At 34.1% G+C, this 19,214-nt stretch overlaps 1 protein-coding gene across 1 annotated transcript in view; it reads right to left on the bottom strand.

Moving 5' to 3' along the window:
- Window positions 1-10,933: 10,933 nt before the first annotated feature.
- Stum (mechanosensory transduction mediator stumble) overlaps window positions 10,934-19,214 on the bottom strand; it is a 63,571-nt gene continuing 55,290 nt past the window's right edge. Inside the window, exons 7-9 of the mRNA XM_078185272.1 lie at window positions 17,184-17,310; window positions 16,822-17,016; window positions 10,934-11,992 (exon numbers count right to left, since the gene is read on the bottom strand). Of these exons, the coding sequence (XP_078041398.1) occupies window positions 11,868-11,992; window positions 16,822-17,016; window positions 17,184-17,310 (447 nt within the window). The 3' untranslated portion in view covers window positions 10,934-11,867. The remainder of the gene's footprint in view (window positions 11,993-16,821; window positions 17,017-17,183; window positions 17,311-19,214) is intronic.

The following is a 19,214-nucleotide window of genomic DNA, read 5'->3' as shown; positions in this document are numbered from 1 at the left end:
CTCGTTCATTTGTTTTTCCATCCTGATTGGCGATCCAAGTCGAAGCGATTGCCGAAGACACACATTCTTGGCACACCAATTTCGTAACGATAATTGCTCTCAGAAATTGTTTTAATCACTTTTACTTTTTAATGTACCGCAAGCGCAATGATAATTAACGAGTTCTATTTAAAGTTACGCTAATTGATGACACAATTAATTTCATTTGAACTTCCAGTTGCAATCAGTTCACGGTTTATGGATCCGTTACAAGAACATCTGCTTCCGTTACAACACAATTAGCAAAGAATCCGTAACGGTTCTCAATACGCCGCCACTCTGTACGTAGATTCTCCAAGTGTTCCGCATTCGATTTCTTCAGTTCAATTCCGCCTGAGTTTTTTAATACCCTCAAATCTCACGACACTCATGTACAAACCGTGAGGGAATTCAGAAGCCTTGCAACAAGTTTCTTCAACGAGCGGGTTTCTAATTGATACTTATTACATGAAACGTAAACGGTTTGCCAACTTCACAAACACTGGCAATCGCTTTTAAGGGAGGACACCACCCCGAAGCGTTAAGAAAGTTGAACAATTTGGGAATTTTCTTTGCAAGTAATCATCCTTTCAGTGAAAATATAAATAGAAGTTACAGCTTTGTGTCGCAATTTTTTCAATTTGTAGGATGTCCGTCGTTTCTGGTACCTCTTCTGAAAAAATTCTGTTGCTTCATTGACTAGAAACTATTACTTAAAATGTAGCGTACGGCTTTAAAAGAGAAATAAACATTAAATAATTGACGTATCAAAAATATTGTAAGCCACATTGTCGAATACTCTATGCAGAATATCAAAATATGATGGTCAATTCGGGATGGTCAAGTTCAAATATACAGATTCGAGAAAAATGTAAAAGAAATTTGAAGATAACTTTTTTCCCGTACGAGATAAAATTTTGTAATCTTTATTTTCAGTTGCTAAATGTTCAGATTTTGTCGATCTTTTAGAACCGTTAAGGTGGTGTCCCCACTCAATTTACATTCTTTTTCCCAGGAGAACCTCTACATACAATTACCGACAAAAGTTAAGAAACTTTACATGCCGTCAACATTTGAGTGAAATTTGATGTTTGAACAAATATACTTTTTATCTAATTAAAAGTATTACAGTGAATAGTATAGCTAAGCATATAGCACGGTATTTATATTGCAATATTGTAGTATTTAGTGCTTACGATAAATGAAACAAAAATAACAGAAATAAAACGGAAAGAAAATGATAAAAAATTAAAAAATCCTGAAAGATAATATTTTCGTTGACATGATAGAAAACTTTATTCTAAGTTAAAATGATTTACTACAACCAAGAATATGCGTCTGTATAACACGTTCCTTAACTTCTGTCCGTAAGTGTAGAATTGCCTTACTTATGTCACAAGGCTTCAAGGGAGTTTACAAAGGTAACACGTCTAACACGGTTCGCATAACTCGAAAGACTTTCGTTAACAATACCCGAGTGCTTGCCGAAGGAGAACAAGTCACAGACAACGTTGTATTTTCAACCACTTACGGACACGGACTTAATCATCCTTCAATCTCGCGGCTGCATATCTCAAATAAGTAAATAGACACGGCCTCGCGAAATTCTCTTGTGGAAATGCATGGCAAATCACGGTGTTTATTGTATAAAAAGTTGTCATATATTTGACCGCATGTCCATGTACAAGGTGTCCCAGAGATCATGTAAACTCATAATAATAATTGGTTCTTCGTAGCCCTGTTGATAAGTTATTGACGAAAAATGCAGACCAATGCGAGAGCATAGTACAGCCGACGCTCCGCCTTCACAGCCACTGAGTGTCGAGCTAGCACTCTGATTGGTCTGTATTTTTGGTTAATAACTTACTGAAATCGCCATGATCTTACAAATCATTTTTGGAATCATTTCTTTTAATAACTTTTTTCGAGAAATTTTTTGAGACATTTTTAGACACCCTGTACATAGTCGCGTGCTTGCTCGCCCCTTGTTGCAAAAAACATTCGTCGGTCGATTCGTCGTCGGAATTTCCGCTTACTTGTGCTACTAAAAGTTCAATTGTTTTAAATAGGGACAAAATAATGGTGCTTTAACATGTGAATTCTCTTACACAATTGCCATAAATCAAAGGATAACTGTAAAGCCTTGGAAACGCTTCCCCATTAATCGCAATTCTTGAATTTCCCGCTAATGTGACAAATATGGCATCCCACAAATATTAAACAGAAAATAATAATTTTTATAAAACTTGAACATATCCCTTCGAAAAGGCCATCGATGCTGTTGTGCATATTTTCATTGAATAAAAATATTGTTTTAAAGAGTCTTTGTTTTATTCGAACCTACGAAAATGGTAAATTCAATTTATACTACTTTGTGCATCACACTATATCGTATCACATACAAATGTTACATAATATTATACTGTACTACAACTTAGGATATTTCTATAGTTGATCTTCTCCATTTCCTTTGGCTTTCCAGTACGCTTTAAGATTATACATATATTCTCAAGCAACTTCGTCACATACTCGTTTAAGAATGCTCCTTTTAATGCATGCATTATCTTTCAACTACTTCCTTCTAATCTTCTTCAATTTTATGCATATTCGTTTCACTGTATGTACGACCACGCTAAATATTTAATATCAGCTCTTTGTGGTGGTACAACATGCTTTCATCGTTCCGGTACGTTCAAACATAACCGACACATCATATCTTTGTATCTGAACAAAGCCAGATAGAAAAAGAGGACGATATAATACAATACAACATAATAAACATTTACATATACAGGGTGAGTCATACAACTTTTAAATTATTCATCTAATATTACTTGGCTATGAGTAAAAAACTGAACGATTCGTAGGCATTGTAGATTACATTAATTTTAAAGAATGGCAGTATCTCATCTTGATTACGAAACATGTCTTATACAAAATATTTATAACATTATAGAGAGTCTTGTCAACAACTTCTAAAGGACATAGCCGATTGAGATGGTCAAAACTGCCCTTAGAGGTTTTTCAATGAGTCATACACCGTTCGATAGTTGACCAATAAAAACTCATCTGTGCAAAATTTTAACCCTGTAACTTGTCCGTCAGGGTAGTTTACAGGGTAAATTAGATTTCGCAGTTTTCCGGCATTGTTCCACCTTTAGCGGCTTTCTAAAATTTTGAAGAAAAATATTGCTTATTTTGGACATCGAGTCGCATGTTATACAATTTTTTCAGATTTTTCAGTTGCGAGCTGTGATTATTAAAAATGAAAAACCAAAAAAAATCGGAAAATTGAAGAAAAACTCGAAAACTTACATATTTTCTATTTTGATATTAATTCCCTGATAAGGTACCATCACGGCTCGTGTACTCAATTTTTCTCAGATTTTTTGCTCGCCTGCAATATTGTCAAAAAAAAAGTGATAACTCAATGTGTCGATGTTTTTTGCTGTCAGAAAAAAGCTACTACTCGTCTAGTTTACCGCAAGTGTGGATTAAGTAATTTTAAACGTTATTGCATCGAAACGAACAATTTTTTAACCTTGGAGAACCTCTAAAGGCTGTTTTGACCATCTTAATCGGCTATGCCCTTTAAGGCAACTATTATAAACCACTTTCTAATTTCCTAATTTAAACATAGAATGAAAAGCATACAGTCCACAAAGGAGGAAGTATAGTTCTAGTTCACAGATATCCGACTGTTCAACATATCCGGACATGGTTAAACATTATCACAGAAGACGACAAAGCATTGTCAAGTGTGCAATAAAACCTTACGAAAAGCTAGGTGCCCAGTGTAGGTGATCCGATAAAACGAAAATAAACAGGATCTTGATAAGAACTGCCTGAAATAAAGCTGCTTGAGCATGCAATCGATTCGCGCAAGCTATTATTAGTAACGCTCGTTGAATCTTGTTCTAAATGTTCGAGCGCGTAATCAACATTTTTATTGGTTCTTCCAACTTTCAGATGTACCTGTTCTTGGCAGAGTTGTGCAGCTGAAACTTAGTGCAGGACTTCCGGATGGTCCTGATCGACGCTTAATAATGATATATTTCAACACAACCGTGTGCAAGTGTTTCAAGAAATGATAACTGTAATGATCTGATCGAACCATTGTTGGCAAATATGTCTTTGATTCGAATATGTATAGGTATACATACTTCGATACAATTAACTAATGTAGCTATAGACATTAGACTATTCCAAACAGTGTGCACAATATATCAAGTTCTAGTTGATTACTTGATTAAATGATTAAACTTTATGCTTTATTAAATTTCTGTAGCATCGTCAGCACGGGTTATCTATAAATACCCATAAATATAATATTGTGAACAAAAAGTAAGGTGAATTTGTTTATAAAATGTAAATTCTTTATTTATTCTTACAAATGAATTTCATTCTCTTGAAAGTAATCCCCGTCCGATAAAACGCACTTTTGCCAACGCTTTTTCCAGTCCTCGAAACAGTCGGAATAGTCTTTTTCCGGTATAGCCTTCAAGACCTTTTCCGATTCGGTTTTTATCTCCTGAATCGTGTCAAAACGGCGTCCCCGCATTGGCCTTTTGAGTTTGCTGAATAGCCAGAAGTCGCACGGAGCCAAATCGGGCGAATACGGTGGTTGCGGAACGATATGAGTCGAGTTTTTGGCAAAAAAGTCGCGAGGAACCAATGCAGTATGACATGGTGCATTATCGTGATGAAGGAACCGAGAGTTGTTCGCCCATAATCCCGGCCGTTTCAGATGAATAGCTTCACGCAAACAACGCATAACGCTCAAATAATATTCTTAATTGTCCCTAATTGTCAATCGACGATTTTCAAGCAACAAATCTTTGATTTTTTGGACGTGGCCCTCGTCGGTAGACGTTGATGGTCGTCCAGAGCGCGGTTCGTCTTCAACGCGTTCTCGGCCCGCTTTCAACTCGTTCTACCACTTATAAACGTTTTTTTCTGCCATAGTTTGATCACCAAAGGCCTTCGGCAACATTTTCAACGTGTCCGCACAAGAATATTCGTTCCGCAAACAAAATTTGATGCAAGTTCTTTGCTCAACAAAATCACCCATTGTAAAAATCGAAAAATTCACTTTTGGTTGTTTACAAAAACACGTGTAACTCGGAGATAATTAAACCTTTTGACAAGCAGACGCTTGGCAAATGTTATAGACAGTTCTACCAACCTAGAAAAAAAAATAAATAAAGAATTTACGTTTTATAAACAAATTCACCTTACTTTTTGTTCACAGTGTTATATGCCAGAATCTACTCCAAAAGGTTGAGTAGTTCTCTTAAATGAATACTTAAGAATTGCTTGGAAGACTGCATTTAAAATTTGGATATTCCCGTAATGAAACAATATATGAAGCGTTCACCGCACAAATTGATTAACTCCATCAAACAAAGAGTGGGTAAATGCAATGAAATAATGTATATTGTTCCTTCAAATTCGCTTTATAATTTAAGTCGAAATAAATATTGTAGCATGCAAAAATAGAAATGTAACTTTCATCTAACGATATATAAAATATATAAGAAAAAATAGCCGGTAATCGTTAGCAATGTTACCATTTTTATGTTAATGGAAGAGCTAATCGATCTGGCGAGTGAGGAAAGTAATAAATTTAAATTCGGTGTTTTAATGCAGAAAAAGAAAATTGTAAGACATTTTTATTACAGATTTTTCGTAAAAATGAATATTAATTGTTCTGTTATAATATATTATTATTTGTTGATAAATCGTATTGAAGAACCATCAAATGATTGACGATTTTGTACGTCCACATTATTCTTAGTTTCTCTCATTTCAATTATAAGGGTATAATTTTATTTTTTTAAAACCACTGACAGTTGGAAATAGTTGCTGAAGTGATGTTGAAAAGGCTGAAAAATATGTAATCCTGTGAAACTGGTAAAGTACGCAGTACAAGTTAAGAAATACCAAATTAGACTTTATTCTTAATAATAATTAATTTGACTTCACAAGTACTTGATTCTGTGACAATTAGACCGTGACTGACTAATTTATTTTAATTAAATCTGATAAGATAGTACTAAAAAATTCACCATTATTCGTGGCTTGCTAGTGCATTTAAGATGCATTACTTCAAAAATTTACATTAGGATACAAAGTTAATCAAAGTGACCTCTAAAATAAATTATTTATTATTCAGTGGCCAAACAAATTTTGTCGTTTAATGGTGTTAATCTTAATTATCAAGGAAAGCTATTATAAATATAAAAAGTTAAGACTATAGCAATTGCCTTGACAGTTTATTTTTCAAAAAATGGAGTTAACCGATTTGTGCAGTGAACGGCTCATATATGTATATGTATACTATTAATTATAAATCCTACATTTTGAGGTTACACAATATTGAAGTATTAAACAATTTAGCTTTAATTGTTGTCCTCAGTAAATTTTATAACATCAACTCAATAAACCGGTCGTAAATTGTTTAAACAGTATTTATACCAGATGTCAGAATTATTCAATGATCTGCACTGTAAATGATTGTTCCGTCTCGGAACAACAAGTCAGATAGAAAATATTCAACGCAGAGACTCTGCGAGGGCGAAAAATGTCAAAGCCATAAATCGGTCGACGTCGCTCCTCTTCAGAAATTCCATCGGACGACCGACCGACCAATCGACCACCACACAGGCCTACAAGCGCCCTTCGACCAATTGATGGTGATTGGTTCCTTACCGGAGCACCAAAAATGTATAAATATAAGCCATTTTTTAGAAGCAGGACAGCACAGTACAGTTTTAGAAGCAAGCAGACGAGCAGTCAGGAGTGAGAGGAACGCAGAAGCAATCAAGGGTGATCGGCAGTGACGCAGCGACGATCAAGCAAACAACCAAGGGAACAACCACCAAGGACAACGAAGAACAAGGCATCGCTAACACTCATCAATCCAGCATCCGAGCTGTCACAGCCGAAACATTTCCCATTTCGCATACTATTGAACCTTTAATAAATTGTTAAACCTACAACACCTCGTTGATTCCTCAATCATCTCAACACACGCGCCTTCGAGTAATCTGCGGCAATTACGTACGCGGACTCGACGCAACAATGATTAAATAGTTAAAATATATTTGCATATTCTTGTATAATATAAACCCGCGACATTTCCACCCACAATATTTACTCTAAAATGACACACTGCAATAAACGAAAACCCTTCCTGCCTGACCCAATAATTTTAAGTTCGTATAACATACAACGCAAAATCATGAAGAGAAATGTAACATGAATTAATTTTGATAGTACAAAATAATAAGACAATAACAAGATATAACAATTGTTTCTCGATGATATTTTATTGAATACCATACTAGTATACGATTTCAGGAAAAAGAAAGTCTTGCACAACGTTTCCCGATTGCTCGTTCTGAAGATCAAGATCAAGATTTGCAACTGCAATATTAGCCACTAATATCTTTATATTCCAGGATGCAATATGTATGTTTCTATAATAAATATAATAAAACAATAAAACCTATATAATACCATATAATAAATTATAAGAATAATTCAATATACATATAATATTAACAATACTTCATGCGGTTCAATTGTTGTAATAAATACAATTGTTGTATCACTACTGAAAGGTGGTCTTATCAAATGACAAACTTATGATATCGTGAACAGTTATTTATCAAGGCTTAACAAAAATAACATAAACTTGACATAATTATTGGAATAAATACTATTCTCATCACTGAAATGCTCGCATTGTTATGCAGAGTGTCCCAAAAGTATCTAACAATCCGAAAGTAAACGTGTGCTTGTACTTGAGATCATTTCAAATAACTTTTTCTTTAACGAAAATGCACTCTGCGACTTTATTTACAAGTTATTAACGAAAAATGGTGCTCAATGATGGGCTAATCCAGCTGACGCGAGACGGCCTCAAGTTACCTCAAATGACCGTAAGGACATCTCATTTCCCGATTGCGAGTGACTTTCGGGACACCCTGTATACTTGTTGTCTCCAAACAATATTAAGAATTCGTAGTAGAAATGAAGTATATGAATATTTGCTCCTTGCTAACGTGCCTAAATTCTTGAACTATCGGCAACGTTCAGCATGACACTGAAATGGTAAACTCAAACCTGAGACAGAAAATCTTATAAAATACAGTCCCTGTATTATTTTAATATTTTAAAATATATATAATATCAAGTAATTATTTATCTAGGATAAGATTCAAAGACTATGCACAATTACTTGGGAAATACTTCTGCTTTACCTCTGCAGCCCCTAGCCCATCGTCCATTTTTTGTTTTAATTGTACGAGTTAACTGTACTGATTATTTTATTGCTTTTGTTACTTTTCACAGTGAATAGATTCTATTCTCCCGAGGGATTAATCTAAATATTAGGTTGTTCCATAAGTTTCTTCCGCGCTATGCTATGAGTGGATCTAAGTGGCTGTATTTATATAAATATGTAGGCTTAACTCTTAACCGTTTATGGCATCGGTTTTAGTCGTCCCAGAGCTCTTTCAAAGTACGTTTCGTTGCTGACAAAGTCTCTTTTCAAATTTTTCTGCACCGTTCAATATGGAGAGCCAAAAGAAGCTGTTACGATATGGTTCTTGGAGATTTGATTTGATTTTTCTCGGTTTGTTGCTGATACAAGAGTGACGATAGCCGTTGTTTCGGCCTCCGAAGAAGACACCGAGGGTTAGAGAGGGGTGGGTCTGGTTGTAGCGTGGGTGGGGGAAAAAGGTCCTAGAGCGACATCGGTGTTCCTCTACATCACTGACCGCGCGCAATATCGTTTGGGCGATAATCGGTTGTTCTAATATTAATAGTAATATAATAATAATAATAATGTATAATGATAACGATGATAATAATAATGTATAATGATAACGATGATAATAATAATGTATAATGATAACGATGATAATAATAATAATAATAATAACAATAATAATAATAGTATACGATAATTTCATGGCGCTATGAGTATAATGGTAAGGAGGGAATATGTAATGGCAGGAGTGTAGTGAAGACGTAACAGAAGCATTTGCGACATGTTATGCTTCATTGCTTTAAAAAAGGCAATAGTGCAAAGGACGCTGCAGACGAGATTTGCACCGTTTACGGAGCGGTACTATGACTATTAGGACCATCCGCGATTGGTTTAAAAAATTTAGGGTTGGAAATTTCGAGTTGAAAGATGAAGACCACAGCGGCCGCTCAGCAACGACGTATACGGACATTATCAAGACTGTGCTCACTGAAAATCCGCGATATAGTGTGCGTGAGATAGTGGATGCCACTAATATTCCCAAGACAACGGTACATAAGCATTTAATTAAGATGGGATATGCGAATCGATATGAAGTTTGGGTTCCACACCTATTGATGGAGACCGGCCTTATGAACCGCGTCTCTACGTGCGATTTGTTCTCCAGCGACATGAAAGGGATCCTTTCTTAAAGAAGCTTGTCACTGTAGACGATACGTGGATTTTATACCAAAATGTGCATCGAAAACGCACTTGGTCTAAGGAAAATAAACCGTCAACTGTTGCGAAGCCTGGACTTCATCAGAAGAAGGTTCTTTTGTGCATTTGGTGGGACTGGAAAGGTGTAGTGTACTACGAGCTCCTTCTTCAAGGTGATTCGATCAATGCTGACAAATATTGCAATGAACTGGGTGAATTAAAAAGCCGCCATAGCAGAAAAACGGCCAGAATTGGCGAATCGAGGAGGCGTCGTTTTCCATCACGACAACGTAAGACCACATGTTGCATTAGCCGTAAGGCAAAAATTATTATAGTTCGGATGGGACGTTCTATCTCATCCTCCTAGCTCTCCAGATCTTCCTCATCCGATTATCACTTGTTCCTCTTCTTAAAAAATTCTCTCCGTGGTAAATCTTTCAAATGCATAAGCGAAATAAAGACGCACCTAGATGAATATTTTGCAAATAAGCTTCAACAATTTTGGAAAGGGGGCATGATAAGGCTTGATGGAAGAAGGTTATAAAATAGAATGGTTCGTATATAACATAATAGATACACCTTAAACAACAAATATCGTGTATTCATTTCGCATCAAATAAAGAGAATTATGGGACACCCTAATAGTAACTCTTATATATAATCGTTCTCTTCTTTAAACAGCATTTCCTTTAACTCTTTTATTGTTTTATTTAGTTTGATCTTGTCTCTAAGTAAACGTGATTGTTGTCATACTTTATTGCCATGTAGCTATTTTATCTTTTATAGTCCATGGACAATTTGCAGTTCCTTTACTTGCCTTAATCGCGGTACTACTCGCGTGATATTGTTAATTGCTACTTCAAGATCTTCCTGTTTTTTTTTTCTTTAATAAGGCGTTGCAGTTAACATGGTTTATTTAAAAATACATATCCTAAATAATAATACATACTCTAAATAAATACCCAGTTCGTTTAGTTCAATTAGTGACCATTATATACAGTCGAAAGACCATTTTAATTATTACCTCACGACTTTTTTATTTTTAATAGTAATAGTTTTAATTTCTTACTAAAAAAAACTAATAAATGATGCAATTCTACGCAGCTTCTTAAAAGATGTTTAAACGAATACGTTACTTGATTCCACAGAACAAAATCTCCGCGAGAGAACGATCATTTAACTCATCTTACGAAAGCCGCAATCAATTTTTCATACAATTCATTTATAAAAATATATTATATATTTGTATGCGACTTGACAATTTATCGTAAACTAATAATAATATAAGAAACTAAACAAATGCTAATCAACATTGTATTTTCAGATTCAATGTTACAATGTTACATTAGATTATTATATTAAAAATGGTAGGGTAAAACAGCAGAAACAGCAATTAGATTAAAAACCGATGTAAGTAATATATTTTCATATTTACAAGGACTTTTAGTTATAAGGCTTAGTAATCGGATAGTTGAATATATGGATGTATGTATACATAATATGTGTGTTGCGCTTGTAAAAATATAAACTGCGTTCCTTCAAAACGTATTTATTTCGTCGATGTGGAAAAGATAATCATCGGGGAAAACAACATGAACAAGAGAGGCACACACAATTTCTTCCGTAAACATTTGCGTACTGTCGATCTCTATAAAACACCGGTTAAACCGGCTAAAACGTCGCGTCGTGCGCGCGGCTACGGGGGAAAAAACGAAGTTAAAAGGCAGACATCGATCGACGTAACGAGTACATTTTGAAAGAACGTCACGGATAGGTATGCTTTCACTGAAAGCGATTAATTTTCCAAGAAATTCTTCGCGTTCCACGGTACAGCGAGCCGCAGCAGCATCGATCCAAATAATATTTTTTCAACGAGCAATTCTCGTGTTCGTTGACTCGTGAAAATCTTTCATCCCCGCTCCAAACTTGATTACGTGGATCATTCTCGTCGAGCTTTGCCAGACGCTCTTCGTTACCGTTTGTTACTATTTATTTCTCTTTATTTCAACAGAGCAAATTCATGTTCGTGCTACAAAACCTCTTGAGCTTCCTCAAATAAAAATCCACGCGGTCGCTGGATCGCAATAAATCACAAAAATCGTTTCATCCTGTTTGGAAATTGCTCCAACTATTCTCGCCGATTGTTCGTCGGCTGATTTTCTTAAAAATTTCAACTAAACGAGTCGTTGATCTTTCCGTGAATCCTGCAGTGAGGAGACACCCCCTTCGAAGAATCTTCAAAATTACGGATCCACGAGCGAAAATTGTGATCCGTGTTCGCAGCGTTTCGGAAGGCACGTAGTGAAGAATCGTCGTCGAATTATATAAAAATGCTTTTCCAAGGAGCCTACGGTGATGCGTGTAACCGTTTCGATTATCGAGCTCGATCGATTCCCCTCAAAACTTGACTTGGTACGCCGGGAGGCAGTGCGGCTTCTCCGCCTCTGGCTTCCGGGTCGTTGCTGGCTGCTTCGGAAGCCTTGAATCGTTTGTATTTTCCTGTAAATAACAGACAGTGTCATTTTTAAACGTAGCACTATAAACAGGGGCTCGGAATTAACCTGCACGCAACGTGAGGATCGCGAGAGTTACGCCTCTCACGTGCGTCTCGCTACACATGCGGCCTATTACTTTCTATGTGTATAAGTATATATCATTCAGAGGATCATCAGGCAGCGAGATGATTTGTTGCGTGCTGGTTAATTTCGAGTCATGCTCCAAATCAGCGATACATAGTCTAGAAAAAAAACTATGCAAATATCGGGTCTGGCTCGAATGTAATATTTAAAATCTACTTATTGAAAGTCCAACATACACATTGTTATTTTTATCACACAGAGTTAGAATTAACATGCAAACTTCTCGGTATTCTAGAATTACTTTTTCTTAAAGGCTTAACATTGTGATTACTATACTGCGGATCTTTATGTAAAATAGAAATTGTCTTTATTAGCTGGAAAATATAAGAACTATATAGACATTTGCTAATTTCCTTAATAATTTTAGCGAGTTGTCAGCAATGCAATTGTTGTTTTTAAATTGTTTAAATGATTTTACTAGTTTACATTTGTTCTGGTCATTCTCGTCATAAAAGACAGCGGATCATTATACATTTATGACATGTGCAGATCTACGCGTATCGGAAACATACTATCAGAAAGATCTACAGTCAGTCCCATAAGTATTCGTACCCTAATTGCTTCTAAGAGAAATCTGTTGAAATCAAGGGACGCGTGTAAGATTTTATTATGAATGAACACATGTATAAAGTTTATTTATACCAAATTGTAACAAAATTGATTAACTAATAACACAAATACATTGATTTTACTCCTCGTGGTACGTAATAACAGTCTAATAACAGTCAGATTTAGTTTTGTTACACGGTCATTTCACATCAAAAATTATTTCCACAGTTGACAGTCGGTTGGGTGAATGCAAACAAATTTGTCTAGTTCGAAACTTTGTCAGAATAACATCAATAATCAGAAATGAGTCGAAAGAAGTCCGAGACTACTCTAGAAGAGTGTAAAATAATTTTTAAAGTACACCAAGAAGACAAAAGTTATGTTAAGATAGCAAAAGTAGTAAACAGAGGTAAATCGACGATTCAATTCAAACTTGGGCAAACTTGTCTTTAACGATGGAATTTTGGATAAGATAAAGTATAAAAATATACTCGCGGAAAATCTGCACTCCAGTGCGATTAAGCTTGGTCTGGAAGATGACTACTATTTTCAACGCGACAACGATCCGAAGCATACTGCTCAGATTGTTCGTGAGTGGATACTTTTCCACGTTCCCCATTTTTTACATACACCTTCTCAGAGTCTAGATACAAATCCTATAGAAAATTTATGGGCGGAAATAGATAAAAGGCTACACGAGCATGAAATTTTCAATAAAGAAATGCTAAAAAACAAAATTTTGGAAGTTTGGGATAGTATTGAACCAAATATCACATTAAAACTGGTAGAAAGTATAGAAAGAAAAAACTTACTCTAATATGCGATTTTTTGACAAAATCTATGCTGGTATGAATACTTTTGTGGACTGTTATTACATACTACGAGGAGTAAAATCAATATATTTTTGTTATTAGTTAATCAATTTTGTTATAATTTGGTATAAATTATCTTTATACATGTGTTCATTCGTAATAAAAACTTCATTGCAAAATTTTACATGCGTCCCTTGATTTCAACAAATTTCTCTTATAAGCAATGAGGGTGCGAATACTTATGGGACTGACTGTATGTGTAAATGAAAATTGACGTCATTCGATTCCTTCGTGGCAGAAGCTCTTGTATAGTCCTCGCGCGACAAGAAAGCACCTTCATGTTTACATTCCCCCTCTTACTAGTTGCCTCACTGCCACGGTGACGAAAATTGTCGGCGATCAATAGTAACCAATAGCTGCAGCAGTGAGACAGCTAGTAAGAGGGGCAATGTAAACACAAATGTGCTTCTGCTCTTGTAAGGACTGCACATTTATAGAAAAGTAAACATTGTTTTGAATTGGACAAAAATAGTATGGTTTAAAATTATTTTTCGTTAACTTAGTGTAACATACGTAGTCATTGTCATTAAGCGGTTCATTCTAATTTTTCGCTTCTAATTATCCTACTTATTCTAAAAATCCGCAGACTAATATTGAATAAAATTTTAACGTTATTAAAGCGTATCGCATTAAACCATTTAATATAAATAACACACTGGATAATAGAGAAAACATGGAACCCAAAAGTAAGTGTCTATTGCACCTATCTGACTTACGTTAACTGTCATCACTTTGTAACAGGAATGATTCATTCGATGAAATAAAAATTAAAGAAATAAGATGTGTCGATACTAATTACAGTTTTAACATTTTTTTGTATTACATTACCCAACCAAATTTTGAATTTTCAATACAGTAGCGTAAAAACATATTTTTAAATCATGATAAATAGTTCTGATCTTAGAGTATCTTATGGAAATTATTTAACTTGCAGGAAAGTTTGGAACAGATTTCTTTTACTGTGTAAGTAAAGATAATATCGAGTATCTATTAAAACTATTACTTCAAACTAAGTCGTTTTAATTTGCTCTAACAAATATTACCTTATATGAATGTATGCAAATTTAGTTTCCATTATTAGTAACCCATTCTAATAATAAAAAAAGTGTTCATAAACATTTTTTATGCTACTATGAGATTATCGTATACATATTTCTCATTTGGATTTATATCTGTCTAGAACAGTCAAGAATATTCTCACAAAATGTCAAGAGATAGTCGAATAAATCAACATCAGACCTGGTTAAGGATAAAGCGAAAATCACAAATAATGGTCTCGTCGAGTGTCGTCCTTTTCAACATGCGCAACTCTCACGACAAAACGACAACCCAGTTTTGTCAGAAATAAAATAATTCGTTGAATATTATATATAAGATATGAACGTACGATCAACAATCGGATAAAACGATAAAATATTGTAGAAACAACAGAATAGCTTCTTATAATTCAAGTGACATGAAAAAAGTGATGAATTTAACACTACACGTTGTATACATATCGTAGGTCTTTTACAATATGTCCAACATTCTTAACATTTCGAACATTTCTAATATTTCTAACATTCGTAACATTTCTAACATTCCTCCAAATGACGTGCAAAATGTTTAGAAACTGTTCCAATCATTTTTTATTTTATACAGACGTCACCAAACATTTACTTCTTTCAATATCGCATAAACGATAAAACAACAATAACAGAATTCAAGGTGAAAAAACAAAATAATATTCTTGAACTTATTTCACAAATCCCCCACTTATTCTTTTACTATTTTTAACTTATGATTTATTCGAATATAAAGTAGGGATATTTTATATTCGTTTCATTCAGTTTTTCTTTTCTTCTTCTAGTTTCCGTTCTAATTTAACTATCTTCTTTTTAGATGAGAAAGACGTCAATTTATCAAATGAAATTTTATGGTAATATCCTATCTTGAAGATGTTTCTCTCATGATAATTTCGTTCAACATAACTTTGTTTAGTGACCGGTAATAGGGGAACGCAATCAAAAATATATGTACTTCTTTGCAGAACAGTTTAGTCTATACCAAAAAGATAGAGTAACTAAATAAATCTTTATAAAAACGTACAATAACACAAAATTGTTGGATGTAAACGAAATTGAAAAATCCATTCTAATTTTAATCTTAATACAATCTATTTCTATTTCTTACTATAAATTTGTATTGAATGTGATAAATAAAAATGATTTAAATTAATTTTATTCAGTTTGACTATCGCCCACAGCTGCCTTCCGCTCTTTCAAATTTATTACACATTAAAGAACAAACTTCCTGCACGATTCGATTGAGAAAAATAAGATCAATATTACATTCTAAGAAAACAGCTTGCAGTGTTACCATTTCCATTTTTCGTAGACACTACCGCACACTTTTCTCGACGAATTTAAAAGTTCATACGACCCTTAATCATCAATCGTCTTCCTTTCTATTGTATTATAAATACAAGGACACTTGTTATGTTGCAATACAGTTTCATAAAAAGTGATATTTATAATACAGAAAATACATAAACAAGACATGAAAATTAGAAACGAAATGAATATGTATTATGTTTTGTTTAAACTCGTAGTCAAATAAATTAAATCCTATACATTTACCAAATAATTTATTTTCAACCTCTATTTATTTTTAATTTTTTGCAGACGATGTAGACATTTTTTGCATTGTATAAAAATCCGCAGTCTACTGATAACCTTTTTACGTAACCTCGACATAATATCTTTAGCTGATGGAGATATCGTTTAATTATCGTTACTATTTGATTTCCGCGCACTTTATGCCGGAAATCAAAATAATATTAACCCGGCATTTTATGAATGGCGGTGCAAAATTACTGACCGAATATATTAGGTTGGAAACTATGAAACGGGCGTCGCAGCTGAACATAGACTAAATAAAAACGCCCGTTTCATAGTTTCCAACCTAATATATTAAAGGACTATTTCTAATACAGCCCGTTAAGGGTTTTAGTGAAACTTTCGTGCTATCAGTGGTTGTTCGTTAATGTGTGTGCATCTGTGCGACACCTGCTAAAGTAACACTATCACAGTTATACAAATATAATTTAGAAAAGTAATTTGTCGGTGAGCACCGAGGGAAATGTTGACACCTCTCGCAAGAACTCATGGAAGTAAACTTTTAGCGCCACAGCAATGTTGCGATGGTGTGACCGTATTCGATCCGCGTCTCCTTACACCGCGAGTAAAGTATAAAATCAAAATTAAGCAATAAAATTAATGGTACTTACTAGCTAGGCGAACCAAAGTGACGCCCCACCAAATACTCCAACCCCATCCAACCAGGCAAAACAAAACGGTGAACAACTGGCCCACACCAACTACCAGATTCACCACAAATGCACCTAGTCTCGATTTCAGTCCAGCGACTGCTGAGAATCTCGGTTGACCCGAGCACAAATTGAAAATGCCGCTCCAGACGGTACCTGAAAACGGTGTTACTAATTGAATCAGTCGAGTGACTAATTTTTTCATCTAAATTATCGCTTCACTCGTAAAAACCAAACCATTTAATCTGTACATACTATTTCTATATATGTAATATCCTAATTAGCTAACAATAATTTGCATAACAAGTGAAATAAATATTTACCAGATCCGGGTAGTAAAACGTTCCAAACTAAACAAAACCAAGCGAGAGGAACTGGTAAACACGGAATGGCACCACGCATTAGAGAATTATGCTCCACCAGAACGTCCGGTATCTTAGCCTTCGGTTCCTGTTTTCAAAAATAAACATTTTTATTTAACAATGTATCGATTTAAATTCTTTGGATATATACGCTTATTGGTAGTACAAAAATATAGAATATTCGTTTACAATTAGAAAGTATACAATTCAGGGAATTTAAGGTGTATCAGTAAATTGTCCTTGGAAAATCGATGCTTGTAAAAACGTTTTTGTTATCTCCTTTCGTAATTTTCTTAATTGATAACACAAATAATAACAATTTCGATAAACTTTTAAACCAATAAGTCGAGCTCGCCTATCATTGGTCAATTCTTTTCGATAAGAACTCGGAGAATAACTTCGGAAGTAACATAATTTTGGGCACCCTGTATATTAGATTCTTGTAAGTTATTTCCTATGCGATAGAAAGTTTTGTAGATAGACATATGCTTCGTCTGTTAAGATGGATGTGGCTGTCCGAAGATATTATTTTTCAGTTGCATTGTTGTATTTATAGGTGGACTCAACTCCGTGGTCAATCCATGATATATTCGTGTAAATTTTGTTAAATTAGGGACATTTAGGGATACTTAAATTGGGAACATTTACTAATTCTGTTAATTTCTAGGATTTTTAAGATTCAAAATGTTATTTTCCCATAATTACAGAAGACGAGGCACATAAATACGGCTGCGTCTTGCTTAAATTTTCACAGCCCTATATGAGCCGTTTATTTTGAAAGTGGCCTAACTCCATTTGTCAATTTTTTCCGGTTGCCATGGTTACATGTACAACTTCATGTTATTTATCAGTAAAGCATTTCAGGTTGCTTACACTCCGAGCAAAGACGATAATTCTTGACACATAAGTTTTCAGAGTTAGTTCAATAATTGAACCGTGCAGTTTGAAAGTGGCCTAACTCCATTTATAATTAAATCAAGATAATATATTGATAATGTCTGAAGGCAGTGATGAAGGCAATTTTAATTAATTAGTATTTAACAAGTTAACCTCTGTTTTTGGACAATTGCGTTAGTTGAATAACCAGTATGTTTAATTAATATAAAACTTAAAATTTAATATCAAATTTTAGAAATTATTTCACCCATGGGGAAGAACAGAACAAGACCATTTAATTCAGATAGTGAAGAAGAAATAGTAACTAATGATTTAAAGAAAAATCGAAAGAGAAACGGAATAATAGAACAATATTCGTCTTCCAAACTTTTCATTTTTATTTTTGTTCAAACTTTAGAAAATAATGTGGAAATTTTTAATATCAGGACATTCGTTTTTACCAAGTGATAGAGATTTTGGCGTGGTAGAAATGTCATTCAAAAAAAATAATTTACTGTTTGTTCCCCAAGATTATTACAAGATTATTAAAAAGTGTCGTAAAGGTAATAACTTTATTGTAAATGAAATGAGACAAGAAGATTTGGTATCAACAAAATTATTAGAAGACGCAATTTTTAAAAGGGTAAAGAATTCTGATGGAGAATCAATAAACTGGTTAAAAATATGTTGGATGCGTTTTGTTCGTAAACAAAAAAATAATAATAATTTAAATAAACCGTATAAAATTTTCTTTAAGACATCAATGAATGAGAATGAAAATTTTTAAGTCCTGGATTTATTACCACGTCGGGGTAGACCAAGAAAGTTCGAAAATATTGTATTGACACCACTGTATAAAAATATCAGACAAATTACAACAGCAAAATTCAAGGATATAATTGACCACCGGAACATTATGATTTCTTCAAATCCCTTTCACACACACAAAATGTAGATGAGTAGTAAATTGTTTTGTAATAAATTTATGTTTTTTATGTTTCGTACGTTATGTAATTAAAAAATGTTTTGAATCGCATAAATTAAGTTTCCGAAGTGTTTTATGGATATGTAAAATAAATTAAGTATTGTTTTTTTCAATTTGAAGCATCTTAAATT

The sequence above is a fragment of the Augochlora pura genome, chromosome 7 (genome assembly GCF_028453695.1).
Source record: "Augochlora pura isolate Apur16 chromosome 7, APUR_v2.2.1, whole genome shotgun sequence".
NCBI classification, from domain to species: Eukaryota; Metazoa; Arthropoda; class Insecta; order Hymenoptera; family Halictidae; genus Augochlora; species Augochlora pura.
The sequence above is the reverse complement of the archived record's forward strand: the minus strand, read 5'-3'. Positions and strand labels throughout refer to the sequence as shown.